The sequence below is a fragment of the Cololabis saira genome, chromosome 10 (assembly GCF_033807715.1).
Source record: "Cololabis saira isolate AMF1-May2022 chromosome 10, fColSai1.1, whole genome shotgun sequence".
Classification (NCBI taxonomy): domain Eukaryota; kingdom Metazoa; phylum Chordata; class Actinopteri; order Beloniformes; family Belonidae; genus Cololabis; species Cololabis saira.
Window position 1 is genome coordinate 30686492 of NC_084596.1, and position 23100 is coordinate 30709591.

General features: G+C 39.7%; 1 protein-coding gene across 1 annotated transcript; it reads left to right on the plus strand.

The window, feature by feature from the left end:
- Positions 1-14869: 14869 nt before the first annotated feature.
- Positions 14870-22435, plus strand: atp6v0b (ATPase H+ transporting V0 subunit b). The gene is made up of 8 exons (XM_061732516.1): positions 14870-15132; positions 15990-16038; positions 17022-17105; positions 18317-18394; positions 18485-18554; positions 19932-19983; positions 20100-20290; positions 20391-22435. Exons 1-8 carry the CDS (start codon positions 15048-15050, stop codon positions 20415-20417), a joined length of 636 nt encoding a protein of 211 aa, XP_061588500.1. The 5' UTR covers positions 14870-15047; the 3' UTR covers positions 20418-22435.
- Positions 22436-23100: the final 665 nt, after the last annotated feature.

Consider the following 23100-nt stretch of genomic DNA (forward strand, 5'->3'; position numbering starts at 1 on the left):
ACTCAACTCGGCCTGGTTTCTTTTCCATAACAATTCAGCACCTGGAGCAGAAGTAGGAGGTTGGAGCGAAGCTGCTGTGAAGTATTTGATTGTGTGAACGAAGAAGACAACAACACTAAAGATGTAGAACACGGAGGAGATGGTATATGTGCTGCTTGTCGTTCCTTATCGCCCGTCTAGATCCCTTTTTAATTCTCTCCTCAGCCACCAGGTTTATGAACATTTGCACCTCAGAGTTGGATCACCAAACAGACTTTTGCGCTGCCATTGCCTGTCGAATAAAATGAACAAGAAGCCGCCATCAGGGTCGCTCTTTCGCTGATGTCCACATCCTGACTCAGACATCTGATTGGCCAACCCCCCGACCAATCCATGGCATGTAGCGTGATGACGTCAGATACAGCCGACTCAGCCGCTTAGAACCTCGACAGAGTAGATACAGGAAAGTATCTACTCGGCACAGGTAGAACCCTAGTGGGAAAGTGCCAAACCGAGTGGAGGCGAGCCGAGCCGGGCTGAGTAGGTACTAGTGGAAAAGTGCCATAAGTCAGTGTTGTTCCTCAAGGCACACAGCAGCACAGCTTGGTGGCCAGTATTAGCCATATCCTTCTCTCAGTCACATTATAAATCCTGGCTTTACCTTCTAGGAGGCTTTCGTATAATCAAAAGAAAATTGAAAATATATAATTCACATTTCATATCCTATGAGTCACTATGTTCCTAGTTTTGTTAGTTGTAATTGTTCAACACTTGACTCGCTTAACGAGCTTGACTTGGTCGTGGAAATAGGGAAAACTGCAGTTCCTAAACACGACCACAAGGGTCTGGTTCCAAAAGTGAGTTAACCACCACTGAGCCTTTTGTTAAAATGTTTATGTTTATTAAAACATTTTTAGATCCTGGTAAAAAATAATGGGGGAGAATTTTCATGTACAATTTGTGCAAAATTATATAAAGCTACAAATGATTATGACTGTTGTTTTTTTTTTTATTATATCTACCGACATCCTGACCTGTGGTCCCACCCTCTGATCACCTCAGTGTCTGCTGTCTACATCTGTTTATAAAGTCATCTCTTTAGTACACCAACTAACCGTGTATCAGTAATATGTACATTGAATGCTTAGTTGTCCTGTTCATGAATAATTAATCTAGTTGTAGCAGGGCTAGTGCTACGGGGGCCGACCGACAAGACAGAGGACACGGGGGTTTAGTGCAGGAACTCTTTATTTAATCTCACTGCAGACACACGTGCACCAGCAGAGACCTCTTGCTGCTGTGCAGCCACGCCTTATGAAGGCAGGCAGGGTGGAGAGGTTGATGGGACCCACCTGTGCCCAATCAACCTGAGTGGCTGCACCTCCACCCTGCCACACTAATCTTTTCTACCTTGATAATATATCTGTGCCTCTCCTCTCTTTCTGATCTCCCTTTTCCTGCTCTACCTGGTAGGCCTTCGGCAGGAGGGTCCCCCCTTATGATCCAGGTCGTGCTCAAGGTTTCTTCCCTCCTAAAGGGAAGTTTTTCCTTGAAGAAAGGCTTAAGGTTTTTTTCCCACTATAGGAGTTTTTTACCTGCTACAGTTTATGTAATTGTTCTTGCTCAAAGGTCATGTTCTGGGTCTCTGGAAAGCACCTAGAGACAACTTGCATTGTAATAGACGTTATATAAATAAAATTGAATTGAACCAAATTAAATTGAATCTCTCCTTTTATTGAAATGAAAGGATTGTGTTGCGTATCTTTATAACCTAAACTCTGATTAGCACAAACTAACTTTATCTATATGACTGTGTCCATTGAATGGAAGGCTAATAACTGACCTCTACCATTTGTTCAGGGTTTATTGGGATCCTTTCATAATCTCACGATATAATACTGTCTTTAAAAATGCATAAATGATCCGTAATAGCTGGCCTTTCAGCTTAACATAACTTATGTGTGGGTTTTAATGCTCATACGATGAATTAAACTGAAAGCTGCACAAAATGTATTATTAATCCTAATTTATTAATCATAGTTACCAGTGTTTAAATATGTCAGACCACTGAGCTTGCACAAGTTTGGCATGGCAAATTCATAGATTTTTCTTCAATAATTCTTCTTTTTAAGAAGACAGGTAGCTAACGATTATTGCAGCTAATCACTGCAGTGTTCCTCTTCTTAAGTTGCCTCAGGGGGCTTTGAGCATGGCTCCAACTCATCAAACCTATTAAATCAATCGTGACTGATGAGGTGTCATAGCCTCGCAGTTTACTGAGAAAAGCAGTTACACCAGAGAAGAAAAAAGGGAAAGAATTACAACAGAGTTTGCCCCCCTTTTTCCTTATCTCCTGTGTTTAAGCATTTTTCATTTCATCTCAGTTCTAGCAAAAGGAAAGTTTCAATTTTCTCTCAATCAGACAAAACCATTATCTGCAAATGCTTTTTTTAAATTTTTCTGGAATTATTCATGCAGATATTTCATTTTTGGCACAATTTTTGCTGTAAAATAGCTTTGAAATAAGACTTTAAGGAAAAGTAGCCTGGTGTTAAAAGAGCAGAGAACAGATCAAATGGCCTACTTCCTGTTCGGTTTCGGACATGACGCCAAGAGACTTTTCTTTAAGTTGCTACATGATACAGGTGTGTACCGATTTTCGTGCATGTATGTCAAACCGTATTGTGGTGCTTGAGGCACAAAGTTTTCTAGGGGGCGCAGTTGACCTGTTGGCAAAAAGGCCCTCATTTCGTCAGAAGGATAAAGAATAAAGAATAAAGAAAAATTCTTACAGATACAATAGGGTCTTCGCACTGTAAGTGCTCGGGCCCTAATAATAATAATAATAACATTCTAAAAGGAAGGCATTTCTTTGCAAAACATGTAATTATGTACAAGCAGAAGACATTCAACACGAATATTAGTTGCCCGCCTGAGACACAGTAGTCTCAGGTCCTTCCTGTCTGCTGCGGCACAAACAAATTTCAAGGTGCTAGTAGGTGCCATTTTAGGTGGATAGAGATATTGAATGAAATGACTAATGATTTTAGCATTAATGTACTTTATCTCATTGATTTTTTTCCCCACATAAATGCCACAATATTGAAATTTGTAACGTGTCTGTTTTATTGTGTGTTGTAACCTATAATGCAAAAGCAAGTTTTACAATGATTGCTTTTTATGACCTTAAATGAGTAGGATCATCACTTTATGATTTTATGGTTAGTGAGTTTGGAATCAAGGTGTTAACATTCATTCATTCATTCATCTATGTGTTCATCCATCATCCATCCATGGACAGGTTTGCAGTCCATTCTTTTTCAAAGCATTTTTCACAACATTTCTTGAAATATGAATCAAAAGCTTGACAAATTATATATTAAAGGTATAGTCCATGATGTTGGAGAGCTAGCAAGATTTGAAAGTGGCACCTCCTCTAAGCCCCACCCCCTCCTCACCCTCCCGTCAGCGCTCCGTCCAAAGCCATGGCATGTTTTTTATAAATATAAAAAAATATCACAGAATATCTGTACCGTTTCTGATTGGGTGGGCACTGCGCATCAGTTTTAGACACAACAATGAACGCATACCGCAAAAGTTGTGTCTCAGCGGAGGTACCCGACGTCCCAGCAAAATGAGCACAACACAGAAGTGTTCAGAACGACACACAGAGCACACACTGAAGGCTGATTTATGGTTCCGCGTTACACCAACGCAGAATGGTGCGCGTCGCCGCGTACCCTACGCTGTAGGGTACGGCGTAGCCGTGGCAACAGAGCCTGCACGGCACCGCAGCGCACCGCCACCCTCACCTGCGCTCTCCGCCCTCGCCGGGATGGAGACGCCTCCATCCCCACGGACCCCCATACTGGGGAGGTGGTATTTTTTGCTGCGTTTTCTCGTTTTCTGCACCATTCTTCACCAAACATGACCCGAGTGTGTGAAGTTTTTTCGGCAAGATTTTCGACATGACAAGTGCGCGCATGGGACAGAGGGGGGCGTGGGCGGGACTTAAAATAAAGGCATCTGATTGGTTCTTTCCCCCCTGCCAATCCTCTGGTCCTCTGACCAATCCGTGCCATTCGGTGCGCAAAAAACAGATTGGTCAGAGTTTTTACAGGATTAAAGCTGTCAGAGAGGTTGGATTTTTTTCTTTCCTTTTTCTGAACACATTATTCACTGGCTACTCTCAGGATGGAAGGACCATTTCACTCAGTATAACAATAAATGTTTTTGAATACGATTACAGACTATACCTTTAAGAATCCTTATTGCCAGTTCAGTCATGTTCTTAGTTCAGCAACGTGAGGAAATTAACACAATAACTTAATGTGGTTCCTGGAAATCAAAGCAAACTACATTTGGCACTGTTATGCATGGCACTGATGCAAAAACATATTTTTTTGCTTATTATTGAGACTCTGTGTACTTTTCTAAAACCAGCTACGTGGCCAAGTGATCAGTTCTGGAAAGAGGAGTAACATCTACAGCATCCACAGTTGGAATTAAAGACTCGCTGATGCCAGAGAGAAATGAATTTGTGTGCACACAGCTTGGATGAAAGCACACGTCCAGATTACAGCCCCATTTTATCTCCCCCTCATACAATGGCAGCTAAGCTAAAAAAATCATAGAATAGTGCATAACAAAAGTCATGCTCACATAAAATGTTCAGAAATGTAACATTCACATATTCCTTTTTTCTATATATCCAAATTATTTAATATTAGTAGATAATATATCAGCTGGAAATGGCACAAACGATGTGAGAGAATAGGATAGGATATTAGTGTATGTAAACACACACAGCAGAGCTCAGTGAGTGGAGCATGATTACTTTGAATGAGACATTATGCTTTCTGTCTTGTCTCTTTTATTAACCCCTGGTGTTTTTCATCAATGCAGCAAACGTTCTGATTTGTGCCTCAGCTACTGGATGACGAAGTGGGAGAAAAGATGCGGAGACAAACAGAAGCATATTTGAACGCAGTGTGCTTTTGTCTAATATGAACCGCATCACTCTGGGAACTGTACATAAGTTTCATGAATTAACAATGCAACTGCCACTCCTCTCCCTCTCTCTCGCTCTCTGTCTTCATGAATTCTCCACACCTGAGTTAAATACGGAATAGAAAAAGATAGTAATAGATGAGGAAAACTTCCTGTTACATTCTTAGATCACATAGGGTGTGTTTGTGAGTGTTTGTTGGAAAATAAGCCAGTTCAGTGAAAATTACAGCGCGTAAGCTCTCCTCTGAACAAACATGTTATTTCATTTCTTAATGTGTTTTCTTGATAAATCTAACACCTCACTGAAGTATTTACTCTAGAAATTGAACAAACAGCGTGGTGTTACACCATAAATAGAGCCTGGCCGGGTTTGATATATTCATGGATACAGCTTGAGTAGACATAATTCATCCAAACCTAAATGGATTTTTAATGTATTTGGATGTCTTCATGCTGAAAAAGTCAAAGTAAAGTAGTGATTCAAGTGGCAGCTCATATTGCCATTTGCATGAGATCTCATTAAGTCCAAAGAAGCCAATTCAAAGCTTTGAAGAAGAGGCCAGTTACGCGTATCCATAATGGATTGTTTCGCTACCAACGAGCAAAAAAAGCAAAGTGCATTTTATTTGATTTGAAAATCAAATAAATAAATTCACAATATTCATTCATCAATTTCCCATACTCACTTCTGTCCAATCCAGTTTCACAGGGGCCTCCAGGAGGCTTGTTCCGCCTATCTCCAGGTGAGAGGTGGGGAGAATAACCTGGACAGGTCACAAGTCCTCAGCATCACCCAAGGTGCCTGCAAGGCTGCACAATTAGCAGAAAGCAGAACTTTCCTGGTTTGATGAGAAGATCCAAGTTCGTAAGTCAAGGTGACAAGTCAGTTACTGCTGCCAAAAAAAGGAAGAAAACCATGACACTTGTTTCCTGTACTGAGGGAAACTCAACCCTTTCCTAGGAACAGTAATAGTGAATCCAGGGAAGTAAAGGGCAGAGTGGGGTCTCACAAACTTTGACTGCGTCTGATATAATGTTGCACTAGATTTACTAAACCAGCCTAGTTTCTATGTCATCACAATACAAAAATAGAACCGATAGGACTCAAAACTTTACTAGTTTACAAACCATCTAATGATCAAATCAGTCTCCCAGGGGGGTTTACTTCAAAGTTAGTTCAACAAAGACAGCCTCTCTTTAGGAAAATTGGTTGTAGAAATTCAGAGATAATTGGCTCTTCACTTCAGGTAATTAGTATTCTCTGACATACTAACTTACTTTATTATCTATATTACATTATTTATTTATTGAACATCAGTAGTCGATCTCAAAATGTATACAACACCTATTCTACCATCATGGTTCCCATAGTAACACTAACCATAGCATACGGTGTGCATTAAAGGGTTTTACTATGAAGCCTTATCGCCACAGAACTGGATCTTTGATGTTTTCCTTCTGTAGAGAATCAAAGGACATGGACTAAACATGGATATCTGGCCAAAGAAGTTAATTAGGGGTTCAGGTTAAACTTGTTGCTGCACTAACTCCCTCCTGGATTCAGTTTTAAGAATTACCGGTAATCAATATTATGATATTATTAAATATGGAAAATAAAATATTTAAATGCCTGTAAATTTGAGTGAGTTTTAAGAATTATAAATTAATTATTGAATTTCTGTCAGTCATCCAAACATCTTACCTTTATTCAACATTTTATGATGAAAAAAAAGTACAAGAAGAAAAACAACCCACTCACAATGCAGTCTACTGCGCAGCCCCAGGAAAGTTGTAAAACGCTGTTTTCCCAGAAAATAAAGAAATGTGGACATGAACATAGTTGTTTTTTTTGCATAAAGATTTTCATTTCAAATCAATCTCTATATCCATATTTACTGAAGATTACTATGTAGTGACAATCAAAACCATAGCTTTCCTGCTTCTGCAGTCCAATGTAACTGCAGCAGCTGTCTTTTTTTAACAGCTTACTTTGAGTTTGAATATGAAATGTCAAATGAACAGTTGCACTTTGTCATGGTTACAACTATTACCACGCAGTCGTGCTAATGTCAAAAAGAAGCACCATCTGTTTGAATGGGAAGGAGGTCTTGGACGTCCTCCACACACAGAATAGTTGATTTTTTTAGGACGTAAATGACTGAACAAACAGCTTTCAGGGTCATCTTTTAATCACAGAAGAGACTCCATGAGTAAAGGGTGAATAATGAGCAAATTATTCTGAGCTGAAGCACAAGTACTAACTGGTGGAGATTTTTTTCATTGCATTTTATTTATTTATTTATTTATTTATCATATTTGCCAGTTTCAGCCACATTTGAGCTCCTTTCATGTGACCAAAACAGAGAGTCCACACATGCAAAGGTTATGATTCCCATATAGAGAATCTTTATACTTAGTTTATATATTATATATTAGAAACTGTCGTGGTTAAGCGTTTTAGTGTCAGGGTTATGCTTTTCTTGGATTTTCCTTGTTTTGTACTTGAGTTCCTGTTTGACCTCCCCTGTTCCCATCAGTCCTGTTTGCACCTGTGTCTCGCAGCCTGGTCTCTGTATTGTTTTGGCTTTCCTTCGTCCCCGCTCGTCTGTTTGTGCCCTGGATGTGTTGCTTCACATTCCGTTTGTTCAGGGTTTCCATTACTGTCAGCTTTTTGGTAATGTTTTTGAATTCCTGCCAAGCAGCAATTTTTGTTTTATTAAAGGACTTTGTTTTGGATTCCTGCTACTTCAGTCTCCTGCATTCGGGTCACCTGAACAACACCAATTGTAACAGAAATAGTGCAAAAAGTGGATTACTTAAAGGAGCTTGCGGCTGCTTTTTAAAAATGAGACTCTCTATCGCCACCCTCACCACGGCGGCCGTTGGGGTACTGCAGCCAACAGTGAAGCCGGCACGGGAGCGCGCACAGACCCCTCACAGCACTGAGTTGTGATAGTGACGTGTGCAAAACCTCGTCAATCATGTCAAGCGACGAAGTAAGTAACTAACAATGTTCATTTTATTCACATTAGGATATTTATTTAGCAAAATGACGGTTGTAATGTAAGTTTACCTTTCACTGGCCAAATGGTGAGTAAAACATTTCACGAGCCAATAAGCCTTATTGTTTTGTTACTGATGAGTGAAGCTTACTTTCCTCCTCTGGTTGTATTTTACGAGCATTTAGCTTTGTGTCTGCAGCCAAATTCAGACTTTGCTAATTGCCAACATAGTTAGTACAATCTGGGTATTTACATATGCATACACTTTGCCTTTACACCACTCAGAGACCCTCAGAAAAAAATAGTTGCACATAATTAGCTTAATTTTCCATTTCAACCAGCCTGACAAACAGAAGTGTAAGAATTAGGCATCTAATTCTCACGGCAATATGAGAATGGCTTTCTTCTTGTCCTTCATTTTTTTTCTTCATTTTTTGTATTTTACATTTGACAGGTAGTGTTAAAAGTTTATAGATCAAAGGTAAGCACTAAACGCTGATGAAGTTTCAAAGAATAGCAATCTGCATTCCTTTTCCTTTTACACCTACAGAGGACCTCTTTGACAAAACACTTTAATTTCATTTGACATCTGAAGGACGTTTCAGATCAAAGTGTTTTCTCTTCCTAGCAAATTAATTTGCACAACAGAGTCACCTGTCTTGCACTTGCTGAAACAGTGATATTTCGCTTGTTAAAATAATGGAAAAACATATCTGCTTGATGCTAGAATAAGAAAACCCAAAACAGTTGAACCTGATTCATTGATTTATCCTGAAAACCAATCTCGTATGAGAAGGTATGAACACAAATCTCCAAAAGAGAGGTAACATTATGATTTGAGTCAGAAAAGTATCTCTCACTTATCACGCTTGTGTGATTGAGTCAATCACAGGTGTCCTCATGACCTTATTTATTCTTTATGAACCTGGGATGGATCAAACTGACAACCTGAACAGCTGAGGGATTCCTGTTGCCTCAAGGGGAAAGAAACTGACAAAACATGATAGGATGTCATATTAATGATGGGGATAAAATCCTCGGAGGTGGAACGCTCTGTCAGGACGCCTGTATTGAAATTATTGAGACGCTAAAATCAGATGTCAAGATGTTTCTAGAAATCATTTAGAGAACCTTTTAATGCTTCTGTGCTACTGGCAGCTGTGGCCAAGTGGCAACAATCTAACGTCATGGTTGAAGCCAGCCCTGATGTAACAAACATTGTTGTATCAAACATCGCAGTTCATCGACTGACCACTGGAGGCTGGCTCCAAAAACGAGTCAGTCCTAACGCCCAAATTAAAATGTTCAGCTTTGCTGCGTAAATAGTTCACTGCTTTCTTCTCTGCTCTTGCTGACAAGTAAAAGTCATTTTAAGAATTAATTGCTTCTCCATCGATTTGATGGGGTTCAGCGTGTTCCTCCAACATTTTCCGTGTTCTTCTATTTTAAATTTCCCACCACTATTTCTTCTTCATTGTTTTCAAGTCGGGTAGAATTGTAGTTTGCCCCAATGTCTCTGAAAATGACTGATGGTCAACATTCTTAAACTCCAACTCTTGTAAAATATACTTAATTTGCTCTATTGCTATGTCTGAGCTGCAGGAAGTAAATAAAGGGAAGCTTGGCACTGCAAGCCACGTTTCTGCAGAAAACAACATACATTACTACGCAGGGGTTGGTGGTGTAATTACAGAGCAACGCTTCCAACAACACAGAGGTATAAATGCCAGTGATGGCTTAGGAGCTGTGCATACATCTGTTCCTGCTACGCCAGAGCATAAATGAAGCTTTACCACCTGCGTGGCCCCTTGCTCCGTCTCTCTCTTTGTTTCGTTTACTCGCTCCTTCCAGCCCACCTCTCTTTGGTTTCACCTCTGTCATGATGAACTTACTGAGAATAAGGAGCCAGCTAGCTTCACCTTCTTAGCCTGACAGACAAAAACTAAGAGAAACCTTCACCTCTTATACATGTGAACAGATAAAGCACTCTATTCCCTCAATCTCTGACAGTGCAAAGAAAAAAAGATGTTAGAACATACACTTGTCCTAAACTTTATAAATTATTTTAATGTTACGTTTCTTTATTTTTTTTGTTGTTGTTATTTTTCTGTGCTAATCTGATCCCCCCAGCCGTCCTTCTTTTCAGTCAAAGTAGATATTGATCATATGATTGTTAGTTTTATTTGTGTGTGGATTCTTTTTTTTACTGAAACTCTGTGTCTGTGTGTGATCTAAATAAAGTCTTTGTTCTTGACTTCCTGTTTGACCTTCCTGTTTCCCATCTGCCCTGATCGTCTGCACCTGTGTCTCGTTAACCCTTGTGTATATGTAGTCTTGTATTTTCCCTGCTCCCTGCTGGTCGCATCCTCTGCCCTCGTCTCATGGCAGATTTCCATCAGGAACACCCTGACCAACCCTCCAGGTCGACCGCCTCTGCTGGGGCTACTCGTCCTGGGCCATCGGTCGCTTCCATGCCTGTCGCCTCTGAGGTGGAGGGGGTCTCTTCCTCCTCTGAGGACTCGTCCTCGGACAACGAGAATCAAAAAACACAGGACGAGATGTTAAGCTGTCCCTTGTGCCAATAGGTGGTGAGCACTTATTTAAGATTTGCCATGTTGTTGGGAGTGGTATGTAATCAACATGTGGGGGTTCTCCGAGTTGTGTGGGAGGTGAGTCTTGGCCAGGGTAGAATTTCAGGACAGCTGAGCCAGAGACACATCTTCAGTAGTGTATGCCCTTGCATTATTGGGTGTTTCGGCCTTCCAACACTATACACCCTCCACAAAGGTGGCCCGCCACAGGATGATCAGTCCTCAGCTTGTGTCCCATGCTCAGCCGCCACTGAGACTCATCCTGTTATTATACTGATGTTGGGGCCCAGCACGGGTCCTTCCGCTTGAGCCAAATCCACTGGCTGCTTCTTTCAGCCGCCTCTGAGACTGCTCTGATGGTCCTCCGCAGAGCCTGGCCGTGGCTTCCGAGTTCTTTCAACAGTCTGATGGTAGTCGACGCCACAAATCCTATGCATCCCACTTCAACTGGATAGACTTTGGTGTTCCAGCCACGCTGCCTAGCATGTCGCATCTGCTGCTAGCTCTGAGTAGTGCAGCTTCTTACGCTCATAGGCCTCCTCAACAGAGTTCTCCCACGGGACTGTGAGCTCTATGATGTAAGCAGTTTTCAGTGAAGGGGACCAGAGCACCAGGTCTGGTCTGAGGTTGGTGGAGGCAACCTCGGGTGGGAAGATTAGTTGTTTGCCGATGTCTGCCAGCATCTTCCAGTCGCGGGCCATGTGTAGGTGTCCTGCTTCTGGTTTGGTGGAAGGATGTTTGGGTGTTTTCTGTCCTTCTCGGACAAACCTTGTTGTCTTCGGGGGATTGGTTGCTCTTGGTGGCAAGGCGTTGGTCACGCTCTGTATGCTCTCCATGGCTGATGCCAGGCTCTTGAGGACCTGATTGTGCTGCCAGGCGCTAGTCTTGTAGCCTGTCATGATGTGTCTGAGGGTGGCTGGAGTTGGGCAGAGGGCGCAGGTTGGATCCTCGCCGTACCATTGATGGAGATTCTTTGGTGATGGGAGCACGTCATAAGTTGCTCTGATGATAAAGCTGATCTTATTTGCTTCCATTTCCCATAGGTCCCTCCAGCTGATCTTTCTCCTCTCCACACCTTCCCACTGCGTTTACACCTCCCGCTGCCATCAAAAAAGACAGCTCCCAAACCGGCTCTGACCTGTTTGACCTGCTGCCTTCACGAAGACGCTACAGAGTCATCAGGTCCAAAAACAACAGACTGAAAAACAGCTTTTTCCCTAAACCCATAACCGCCCTGAACAAAATGTGAACGTCTTCATGTGCAATTACTGTTTTTACTGTGCAATACTTTTTCCCGGCCTATCTGTGCAATATTCCACCACCTGTGCAATTATGTTTAATTATCTGTAGCTAGGATCTCAGGTCTTGATTTAACTATTTAAAAATGCACCTTAACCTTTTTGTATTTTATATTTCTTGTATCTGTTTGCACTGTCTTGCACTGGAAAGGTGATGCTGCTTTTAAACTCACTGTACCCATGCATGGTGACAAAGTATTGTATTCTAATTTATTGCCATGTTTCGCTACTTGAGGAAACATAAAACTATGAAACTCTTGCTCTCAAGCAGCAATATGAAGAGACAGCTGGAGAGATTGAACCAGGACAAGGCTGCTGATGAAGATGGTGTCAACAGTAGAGTCCAAACGCCTGTGCAGACCAACTGTGTGAGATTCTACAGCACCTCTTAGCCTCAGTCTGACCCAGTGCTGTGGAAAACATAATTTGTTCCACTACCTAAAAAAAAATCCACTTTATTGAAGCGACTGTTATTGGTCCATCTCAGTAAGCAAAGCGACACCTTTCAGTACTGTCTGCAGTTGAAGATACAGTCCCATCGTTGTTCAGCTTCAGCGAGCCCACTCATCTCTATCACTATAAAGCTCATGTGTTAGATATACTGGGAAATAAAACTCCATTTCTTCAGTGTATTGTACTTGAGTCAGCCTGTACTACTGTGTGAGAAATCACAGAAAATACTGGCGACCACCTCCGCAATTGTCTAGAGACAGAACACTTGATGTGCGATGCAACACTGAGCCTGTCCAGTGTAAAGACACTGCAGATTGTACCTCTTGAAAATGTTTTAGGTACACACTGCTCATGACAACTTGTTACAAACTGCCTATAAGTCTGTGAGTGTTGTGGTAGCAGCAGTCAGTGACTCCAACAAAATTGAAGAAAAATTATCAAGTGCCTTCAGTCAGAGATTTCTGCAACAAGGACCTGTAGAGAAGATCATTATTTCCAACAACTGTAACTTTCTTCAGTAACTATTTTGAGTTCATGAAGACTGACTGGCTGACTGTCTCCTACAAAATCACACATTTCCTTTGGAGAAGAATACAGTATTATTGAATTGAATGAATCAATTGTTTTCTAATTGTATATTGTCAATCTCATGATATTCACTTCTTGTACTTTATTTTTCCCAGAAGACACATTTCAGCTTGACGTGATTTAATATATAATCAACAGAGCTTCATTCCATGTTCTTTCAAGACATAAATTTGATTGTGTTTTTCATATGAAAGCATTCTTCTCAAACATTTTGGAGGCATTCAAATACACTCATTTAAATAACAATGGCAGAAGACTGACTGACATTGAAATTACTTCCCTTATTGGGCATTGTATTATCTAGTTAAAAATCTAATGCAACGTTGTGTCAAACAAGACAAAGAACTACACTTCTATAAAGATTTGGCTTACATATGCTATAGCTCTTTACTTTCAAAATTACGAGAGGCTTTTAATGCTAGTTTACAGGTTTAAAATGATATAAATTAGAACAGGAAGGTTGTGATTAAATGAATAAATAGTGTTTAGTGTTAAAGGTGACTGGAATGACAGTGGGATACCTGCACTACACCAATTGCAGCGTAGGATAATGATGTTGTACTCTGACAACTCAAAATATCCAAGTTCCACTAAAGGTTCCTAAATAATTTGATAATTTATGAGTATTGTAGTCTCTGTAATGATCTGTAATTCTTAATCTCCGGGCTTCTCAGGGTAGGCTGCTTTATTTTGGGATTAAATACATATTTTGATCAATACTGACAGGATTTTTTGATCCAGTACTGTGCTCCCCGCTCTATTTCAGAATTTGTAAGAAATTATGTAATACATCCTTGAATTTTCTTTTCATGTCAATAGCCATCTCCAATAATAACCCCATCATGACCATAATAGTAATCAATCACTGTGCAATAATAATAATATTAATAACCACAATCATATGCTGTAACAATGCACCTTTCAATAACTATGTCTACCTCATACTGCTGCACTTTTCACTTAAATTTTTTTTTTTATATATGTTAATAAGAGCTGTCATTTGCCTATTTACTGTACAGTGAGCGAAAATAACCGAGTCAAATTCCCTGTCTTGTTTGGCCAAGTCAGGTCAAACAAGACAGGGAATTTGACTCGGTTGTTTTCGCTCACTGTACAGTATAAACATGATTCTGATTCTGATAATGAACACCATAATAAAAGCCCTGATGACTGGACAATAATTTGCATATACTTTGTTCATTATTTTAAGTAAGAAATATGCATATGTAAAGTTTGATTTCGGTCAAATTATCGCAAAGACTCCAGGCAAAACATACAATAGCATTGTTTTGGAAGAACCCAGACAAACCAGACATCAAGCAATGGTACGAAGAACTCTCAAATAGTTTTGCATTAAAGAAATTGACATATGCCATGAAAGGGAAATCTGATGACTTTTGGGAAATCTGGGGACAGTTCATGCGTTTTATAATCCATGTACTGGGACCTGTACTGGATGATTCTGTTGAATGATAATATAGGGAGGATTCTGTTTTTTTTTTGTTTTTTTTTTTTAGTTTTGTGTGTAATGTTTTTTTATGTTGTTGTTGTTTTTGTCTCTGTATCTTTATGTATGCTATGCTTGTGTGTTTTTTATTTGTTTTTTCTATTTTATTGTACATTTTATCGCCCTGTCAGCAGGGACGTATTTAATGACCGGTGTTACAATAGTGACATCTAGTGGCCTATTTTGGGAACTGCACTAAACTCTGCGGTGCGTTCACGAACTACATATGTGTCCTTGTACAACAAATCGAATTAACAAATATAAGGTCCAAATTGTTTAATTGTTTTTTTTTTATATTCTTTTGACTATAAAAATACATATATATTTGTGAAAGTCTAGAAAAGATTTAGCTATGATGATGTTATTTAGAGCTAGATGTAGTAAAGTGCACAACAATTTCATAATCGAACGCAGCCCAGTCCAATCGCGGGTCACATGCTCGTCAGCCTGGATCAGCTGACTCCATTTCTGCTTCTCCTTTAGAAGCTCTTCCTCCTCCATCGAGATATAGCGCTTCATTTAATACTACTTTTTCCCCGATATCGTGCTTTTCCTGGCAACAAATTTTAAATTCGAGCCTTCCACCCCTCGCTGCTCCGCCGGGCTGACTGCAGGATCGATGCTGCTGGAGTGGATGATGAACGGACACGCCATTCTCTACACGGGGGTCACTCTGGCCTTCTGGAGCACCATACTCATCGTCGGTGAGGCTACAGTTTACCCCCAGATTCCGAGCATGTTAAATAGTTTGGGATATTCTCTTTTAAACCTGCACATTTTCATTTATATTAAACGTATTTGTGTACAAAACAAGTAGCCTGTTCAGGCTGATATCTGAGCTAATGCTATGCAGCTCTGCTCGCTGTGTTTCTGCAGTCTGGCTCTCACTAACCTCAGAATAGATCATGTAAGACATTAAAATAATGGATGTATGCTCACTAGTTACAATATTTTGTTTGAAACCCCTCGTGGCATGCTGGGTTGCGTCTGCTTGTGTACTTTAAAGCCTGAATTATGGTCTGCGTTAAATCGACGCAGAGCATATGCCGTAGGGTTACGGCGTAGCCTACGGCGTAACCTACGCGGCGACGGGGTACCCTACGCCGTAGGTTCTGCGTCGGTGTAACGCGGAACCATAAATCAGCCTTAAGTCATTTGACTGGCGTGGGAAACTGCAGCAGTTTTCACGTGAGAGTGAGACATCACACAAAGATGTTTCAACTTCTTTCCTTGACTTTAATACTCCAGGGTTTATTCTCCTTTACATGTGGTACAGAAAACACAATTATTAAAGTTGAGAGGGGGTTATCTTGTGTTCATGCACCAAGCAGCGTAAAGAACCAGTAAACTATTCCACTAAGTTCAAGATTCAAGCTGCTTTATTTATCCCGAGGGGAAATTACGGTGCAACATTTGCAGTACAAGGTAGGAAAGTAATACAGGAAGAGGTAAAGATGAAATTATAGCAGTAAGTAAAACAAAATGGAGGTAAATAATAGAATAAAGGCTAATAAGTGTATTAGTTTATAAGCTGGTAAGTTGATGTTATTTGTTTCCACAGGTATCTGCTACACTATATTTGACCTTGGATTCCGCTTTGATGTGGCATGGTAAGTAATGTTTGCAAAAATCTGCTGGAATATTGAGGACAATCACACTTCATTGAGATTTCTGCTATATGTAAAGAACAACTCTTTTGGACTAAATAGTTATGAACCTTATTGCCTAACGTAGGACAAGTCCAGGGGAAGTCCAGAGTTGAATAAAAAATAAGACTTTGGACCACTACACATGGTTGCAATAACAAATCAAAACCTTATGTCCCTACATTGCTCTTTTCTAAGAGATTTGATGCAGTATATAAGAATATTTGCAAGTCTTTGCTGTCCTGCAGGCCAAACATGACGAACTACCCACACATTGGTGTGATGCATTCACAGCCTGCCTTTAGTTATTTGATGTAGCGCTATAGAGCACACATGAGACTGGACATGTACCGGTACGCTGTTATTTTTGTTTACGGAGCAATTATTAAAGACCATAGAAAAAGCTGCTGGTTTATCTTTGAGAATGTCAGTTTTTGCGTTGATGAATGAGGTATTGAGAAAAGTGGAACGCAGCAAGTAGAAAAGAGAACAAAACAGCAAACCTGATCATCGTATATTCTTGCTTTGAATCATCAATACGACTTAACTGCTATATGTGGGAATAATTGTTCATTACCTGCACTTTGTACATGAAAAATTACAAAGTAACTTAGGGATTGATGTGTGTGTGGTCTGTTTGTTTGAGAAAATGTTGTTGTAAACTGGATCTATCAATGTAAGCCATGTTTTTCTTACTGGGAGAATTTAAGTGTCAAAAGGATATTAACTTGGCAGCACTTTGCACAGCACATTTTGTTGTAAAATAAACTATTTCAGTCAAAAAGATATATGTTATGTAGTACTGTTGGATTCTGAATAAATTCTGTTGCCTTACAGTTGGAATTTAAAGCTGACTACACAGCACTGTTTCATGATTACACGTTTGTTTTTCCACGCAGTCTAACTAGAATAGCTGTTGTGACTGACGCTTCTTTTTTCCGCTGCAGGTTCCTGACAGAGACTTCTCCTTTTATGTGGGCCAATCTGGGGATCGGGTTGGCCATCTCTCTGTCCGTGGTGGGGGCGGCCTGGTGAGTGCCTTTACCTTTTAACCCAGAGAACCTTTCAAACAGCAACACGGATGAGTGTTTGCTAAAGTCTGGTACATGGTACAGTGGTGGTTGAATATCTAAACTGCAATATTTTTGAATTACATAATTTCCTTTTGAGTACGTGTTGTTTTTTCTTCTTCTTTTTGCTCCTTGAGTGACTCAAAAGTTTATAAAAGTGGAACTAGAAAATAAAACTATTATTAATAGAGGGACACTTTTGTGTTTATTATTTAGGTCCTATCTTGTAATTAATCAGAAGCTTTAATGGTGTTGATCACCATAGCTCCATAGTTTAGTTTTTTTGACTGCTGGGTTCATAGACCCCTTTTCAGAAATCAGAATGACTTTGGTTTAGCTTCTACGAACTTGTCAGGTTTACGGACTTAAGCCTCCTTAATTTGTCTGAAAAGTTTCACTTGAACACTAAATGCAGAGAAACTGTAGTAGACGGATGAGATTGTTGATTCAGCAGGGCGACCAGTCGGTGAAGACTCTCCTGCCTTCATTTAATGCATAAGCAGCTGCAGAAAAAGATTCACTCGAGCCTGAAACTGCTATTAATTCAGTTAATCCTTTTAACTGTTAAGAGCGTGTTGCGTCTGTCAACATTCAAATTAACTTTATAAACAGAAATAGGATGAAATGTGTACTTGTAATTAGATTATTGTGCACCTTAGCTAGTCTTTTTATATTCCTGTCATTAAAATTAATAAGTGCTTTGTTTCTTTTTGTTTTTCCACAAATACCTTTTAAAAAAAAAAAAAATCATTGTTTTATACTACAATCTGAGCTCAGTACTTGCTTTACCCTCCATTAGGTTTACATGCAGAAGTACTTTTTATTTTGTTGCCAACATTTGGTTCCTTGGTATTTTTTCCTCGAGATGTGTTTTAGAGTAAAAGGATTCACTGATTGTGCATCTGTTTGCTTAACAGCATTTTTTATAACCTATCTAAGTGCTCTTTGGTATAATTGCCTTGTCTTGGATGCATTTATTGGATCACAAAAGAGTGGGTGCTTTACGTAATTGGTGTGTTGGCACTGATTGCTAGTCTCAACTCGCATTTGGCTTAATTGGTAAAGTAAACAATCAATACTCTTTTGATCCAGTTATTTTTGTATATCACTTAGTGATTCTCTTATTGTCAAAACATTTGCTGATTTGTATTCCCCCCTCCGTTTCTCTACAGGGGGATCTACATCACCGGCTCCAGCATCATTGGTGGTGGTGTTAAAGCACCACGAATTAAGACAAAAAATTTGGTCAGGTAGGTTCATTTGGTAACAAATGCATACAAACCCGTCAGCAGTAAGTGTAACATGTAACGGGACGTAATCTGTCTGTTCTCTTCATTTAGCATCATTTTCTGTGAAGCTGTTGCCATCTATGGGATCATCATGGCCATCGTCATCAGCAACATGGCTGAGGTGACTGTGCTCTTCTTATACTCACGATCTGCCGTCTTGCATTCACCAGTCTTCAAGTTGTCGTTGTCTTTACACTACCTGACGGAGGGCCATAAGATGGTTGATTCTATCTGGTCACCAAGCCATATTTCATTAACAGAACCCATGAAAAGTGACGGGATATTACACAAAACGACGTGTGAAACGGGTGTTTATTTGTAAAAGGAAACATGCTGGTGCAACATCTTCTTCGGCTCTCCTTTAATAGAATAGAACGTCTTTATGGTCATTTGTACAGGTACAACGAAATTGGATGCGATCTTCTTTAAGGTGCATGGTTTAAAAAAATAGATATATTAAAACAACTATAAAAACAAATAATCTCTAAAAGGACACAAACAGGAAGACAACATACAGTATTGCACGATTCTATGGCAGGTATTGCTCGGTTCGGTCAGTATTGCACATGGACAAAGTCAGTTTGATATTTAGCAGTATTGAGTGTAGTTATGGCTCTGGTATAGAAACTGTTCTTGAGTCTGTTTGTGCGTGATTTCAGTCCTGAAACGTCTGCCTGATGGCAACAGTTCAAAGAATGAGATGGGTCCTTGATGATTTTCCTGGCTTTCCTGAGACACCGGGTGTCCAGCTCCTCCAGGGAGGGGAGAGTGCAGCCGGTTATGTTTTGGGCCGTTGTGACAACAACCCTCTGGAGTCTGTTTAAATGTTGTAGAGCATCTTTCCCTGGTTTCATCAATGAAATTTAGGAAAAATCCACTTTGATGCATACTTGTTAGTGTTGACACTTCATATGGAACATTAAACAAAACATACATACGTGTGTGTGTGTGTGTGTGTGTGTGTGTGTGTGTGTGTGTGTGTGTGTGTGTGTGTGTGTGTGTGTGTGTGTGTATATATACAGGACTGTCTCAGAAAATTAGAATATTGTGTTAAAGTCCTTTATTTTCTGTAATGCAAAAATGTCATACATTCTGGATTCATTACAAATCAACTGAAATATTGCACGCCTTTTATTATTTTAATATTGCTGATCATGGCTTACAGTTTAAGAAAACTCAAATATCCTATCTCAAAAAATTAGAATATTCTGGGAATCTTAAACTGTAAGCCATGATCAGCAATATTAAAATAATAAAAGGCGTGCAATATTTCAGTTGATTTGTAATGAATCCAGAATGTATAACATTTTTCTTTTTTTAATTGCATTACAGAAAATAAAGAACTTTATCACAATATTCTAATTTTCTGAGACAGTCATATATATAATATGAGCAACACGATTTCAGACTAAAGCTTGAGAAATGTAAAGAACTGAATTATGATTTGGACAGCAGAGAGGATAGAGGATTTCTAAAAATGATCTCATTCATTTTATAGCAATTCACTGGAACAACCCCTGAGACCATCGGAGCACGAAATTACCAAGCCGGTAAGATGACGACAACAACAGGAACACCTGCCAAAGAGATTGACAATTTGAGCGTAAAACATTTTCCACTATGGACGTTGATTGTTTCTGACTCGTTGTTTCCTCTGAACTGTTAGGTTACTCCATGTTTGGAGCCGGCCTCACTGTCGGCTTCTCCAACCTGTTCTGTGGCATCTGCGTGGGCATTGTGGGGAGCGGAGCTGCTTTGGCGGACGCCCAGAACGCCAGCCTCTTTGTGAAGATCCTCATTGTGGAAATCTTTGGAAGTGCAATTGGCCTGTTTGGCGTTATTGTCGCCATTCTGCAGGTAAATAATTCTCCCTCCCTTTATTTGTCATCTCAGATACTTGATTATGTGATTTTTATCTCTTGTTTATGTTATAATATTTTTTTTTTTGTCCCCTTAGACATCAAAAGTAAAGATGGGAGACTAGAAGATGCATTCACATGCTGGGAGGAGAGGAAAAATACTGCTGGAAAAATAAGATGGATTATTGTGTAAATACATCGTAAATTATTTAAATGTCTATTTGCCTGGTATTGTTTTTAACCATCATTCAGGCACGAGTGGTTCCTGTGTGACCTGTTTTGTGGAACATATGAATGGTGAATAACTGAAGTAAAGGTTGTTTTTCTTTGTGCATTTCTTTACTTGTCAGATGAAGAGTGACTCCTTAAACACTTGAGCTCGACATGTCGTACAGGGAGACTGTAGTCTTGAGCTGTTTAGATTTACAGCTGGCTCAGCGTATTTTTATTACACTTTCTCTGACCACTCTTGTTGAATGGTGGTTAAAAATGACACTGGAGTGTTTGAAAATATTGTGTGTGTGTGTGTGCGTGTGTGTATGCTGGACTCTTTCTTTTTTTCTTCCTGTGAAGCATGGGGATGTGTTTTGTGTTCTTGTGGCCTGGTCTGGTTTTTTTTGTTGTTTTTTTGTGTCTGTTCTCTCCAAATTAGCTAACAATCCTTTAAATCTACATGGTGGCCCACAGAAAGTATTTTATCAGGCTAGTGATTAAGAATTAGATGGTTAGAATAACAGTATTGGTCTAAAATTATAATCACAGGACAGTTGAATTTGCTCTTGGGGAAGATGCATTGTCTATTTGCAGCAGCAGAGTTTCATCTTCTTGTTCTTTCCTCGGTTCTTCAAAGTGTTTTATCACTTAGATGTTTACATTTGATCCTCACAAGCCTCCAGAACACAGCTGACAGTTAGCACTTCCTGTCAGACTTTTTTTTTTCCCCCTCAAGTTGTAATCCTCTTCTGTAACTTGTACGAGGATAACGTTGAGACAAACGAGGGGTGTGTGGAACGGACCTGGAAGAAGCCTAAATAAACCAGTGTGTACATGCATTAAGACTTCTGTCGCAACAAAGCCCTAAGCTGGTTTTTAAGCTTCATTTAACTCACTTAAATGGCTTTTTAACAGGTCAAATATGTCCCAGCTACTGTTCAAGCCCCTGGTTCATTCATAGCAAAGTTGAAGTTATTAAATCACGCAAACAATCAAACGTCAGCTTTTTCGTAACTGTTGTCTGTACATCACCATCTTTGAAATCTATCGATCCAATGAACTGGATTTTAACCAATCTCAGCCGATCTGCTTCATTCCCATAAAACTTTAATATCCATATGTTAACACGCATGAAACAGCTTTTCAAATACTGTTTTGCAACCGTCCCATCCATGTTCATATGTGGTTATTTGTTATCAAAATGTTAATGTTTGCTGCTTCTTTTTTTTTTCCTCCACCCTACATTCCTAAAAATTGTGTGAAACATGTTTGAGTCTGACTTTTATGTGTATGTGTATAAAGAATGTATGTAAACATCGTTGGACTTCTTCACCATCACAACATAGTTGTTAATGCTTCATAATTTTGATTTTAAATAGACATCCATGTCATCTGGTGGGTTTACAGTGTTTCAGCTGATTTAATTTAAAAATCTGAGTTATCAAAAGTTGTGGATCCCAGTCATGGGCAGAATAAAAAGGAGTTAGATGCGGGGAGCAAATGCTGAGATGCTGCAACATGTAATCTGTGATGGCGTGTATACGAAACTTGTAACACTTTTTCTTGATGTGTCATTCCATACAGGAGACAGACCACACTATCGTTGACCATCTAAATATTTCATTACTTCTCTTTAACTGAAAGAGTGTAAACATTCATGTGTGTAGACTGAGTCTTATCAAAGTTGTCAAAGCAGCATCTTTGTCCTTAAATTCACATGAAGGTCAGAATCCCATGATGCCCTTTTGACAAGTGAGGCTTCAATCCCCAGGCTCTCCGTGACTAGATGCTACTGTGTGTGCATTATATGTTGACGTGGCGGTGATGAGATAATTCATTGTTTTTTGACATTGTGTACAATGAAAATACATCAAATTTCCTTCTGGCTTTAAAATTGTCATTGAGAAAATTAAATGGTTCTATCATTATACGTGGGCTTTTGTGTGTCAACTTTTTGTTGTGAGCCACCTGCAGTGGTTACTCGTGTCCACTAGGTGGCGCAGAAGACCTCAACATCTGTCCTCATTTAATTGGAGACCAAACGTTTATTCTAAACAAATGAAGAAAAAAAATATCTCCGATGTGCATCCTTTTCAGTACTACATTGCATTTTTATGCATTTGCATTTTTTTTTTTTTTTTTTTTTAGCGCTAGGAAATCAAACACGTGACATGATCCGTCCATCTCATTGGCTAGCAGCCTACTAGTATCATTGATTGGTCGGATAAGTTGTAAGCGATGTTGCTCATTAGGGCTGATTTTTGGTTCCGCGTTACACCAACGCAGAGCATTCGGCGTACGTCACGCGTTGACGCACGTAAGTTACGGCGTAGGCTCTCCGTCGATTTAACGCGGAACCATAATTCAGGCTTTAGTTTTACACAGATGCTGTCTCAAATACCAAACAACAGATGATATGTGACAAGATATTAATGCAACTGCCTGATTTCAGGTCACCTGGATATGTCAGAGGAACCTTGCGTGTTACTCTTTATGACACAGTGTTTATTATTTTATTTGATAAGCAGCTTTAAAAACTCAGAAAGTATTAGCCAACCCCCTTTCCAAGAACCAAAACATTACAAACTGTGGTTT

Excerpts from the sequence above, each read along its gene's own strand:
- atp6v0b (XM_061732516.1), top strand. The coding sequence starts at position 15,048 with ATGCTGCTGGAGTGGATGATGAACGGACACGCCATTCTCTACACGGGG. Across the intron at positions 15,133-15,989 it reads GAGCACCATACTCATCGTCG|GTATCTGCTACACTATATTT; the intron begins GTGAGGCTACAG and ends TTGTTTCCACAG. Across the intron at positions 18,395-18,484 it reads AAGACAAAAAATTTGGTCAG|CATCATTTTCTGTGAAGCTG; the intron begins GTAGGTTCATTT and ends CTCTTCATTTAG.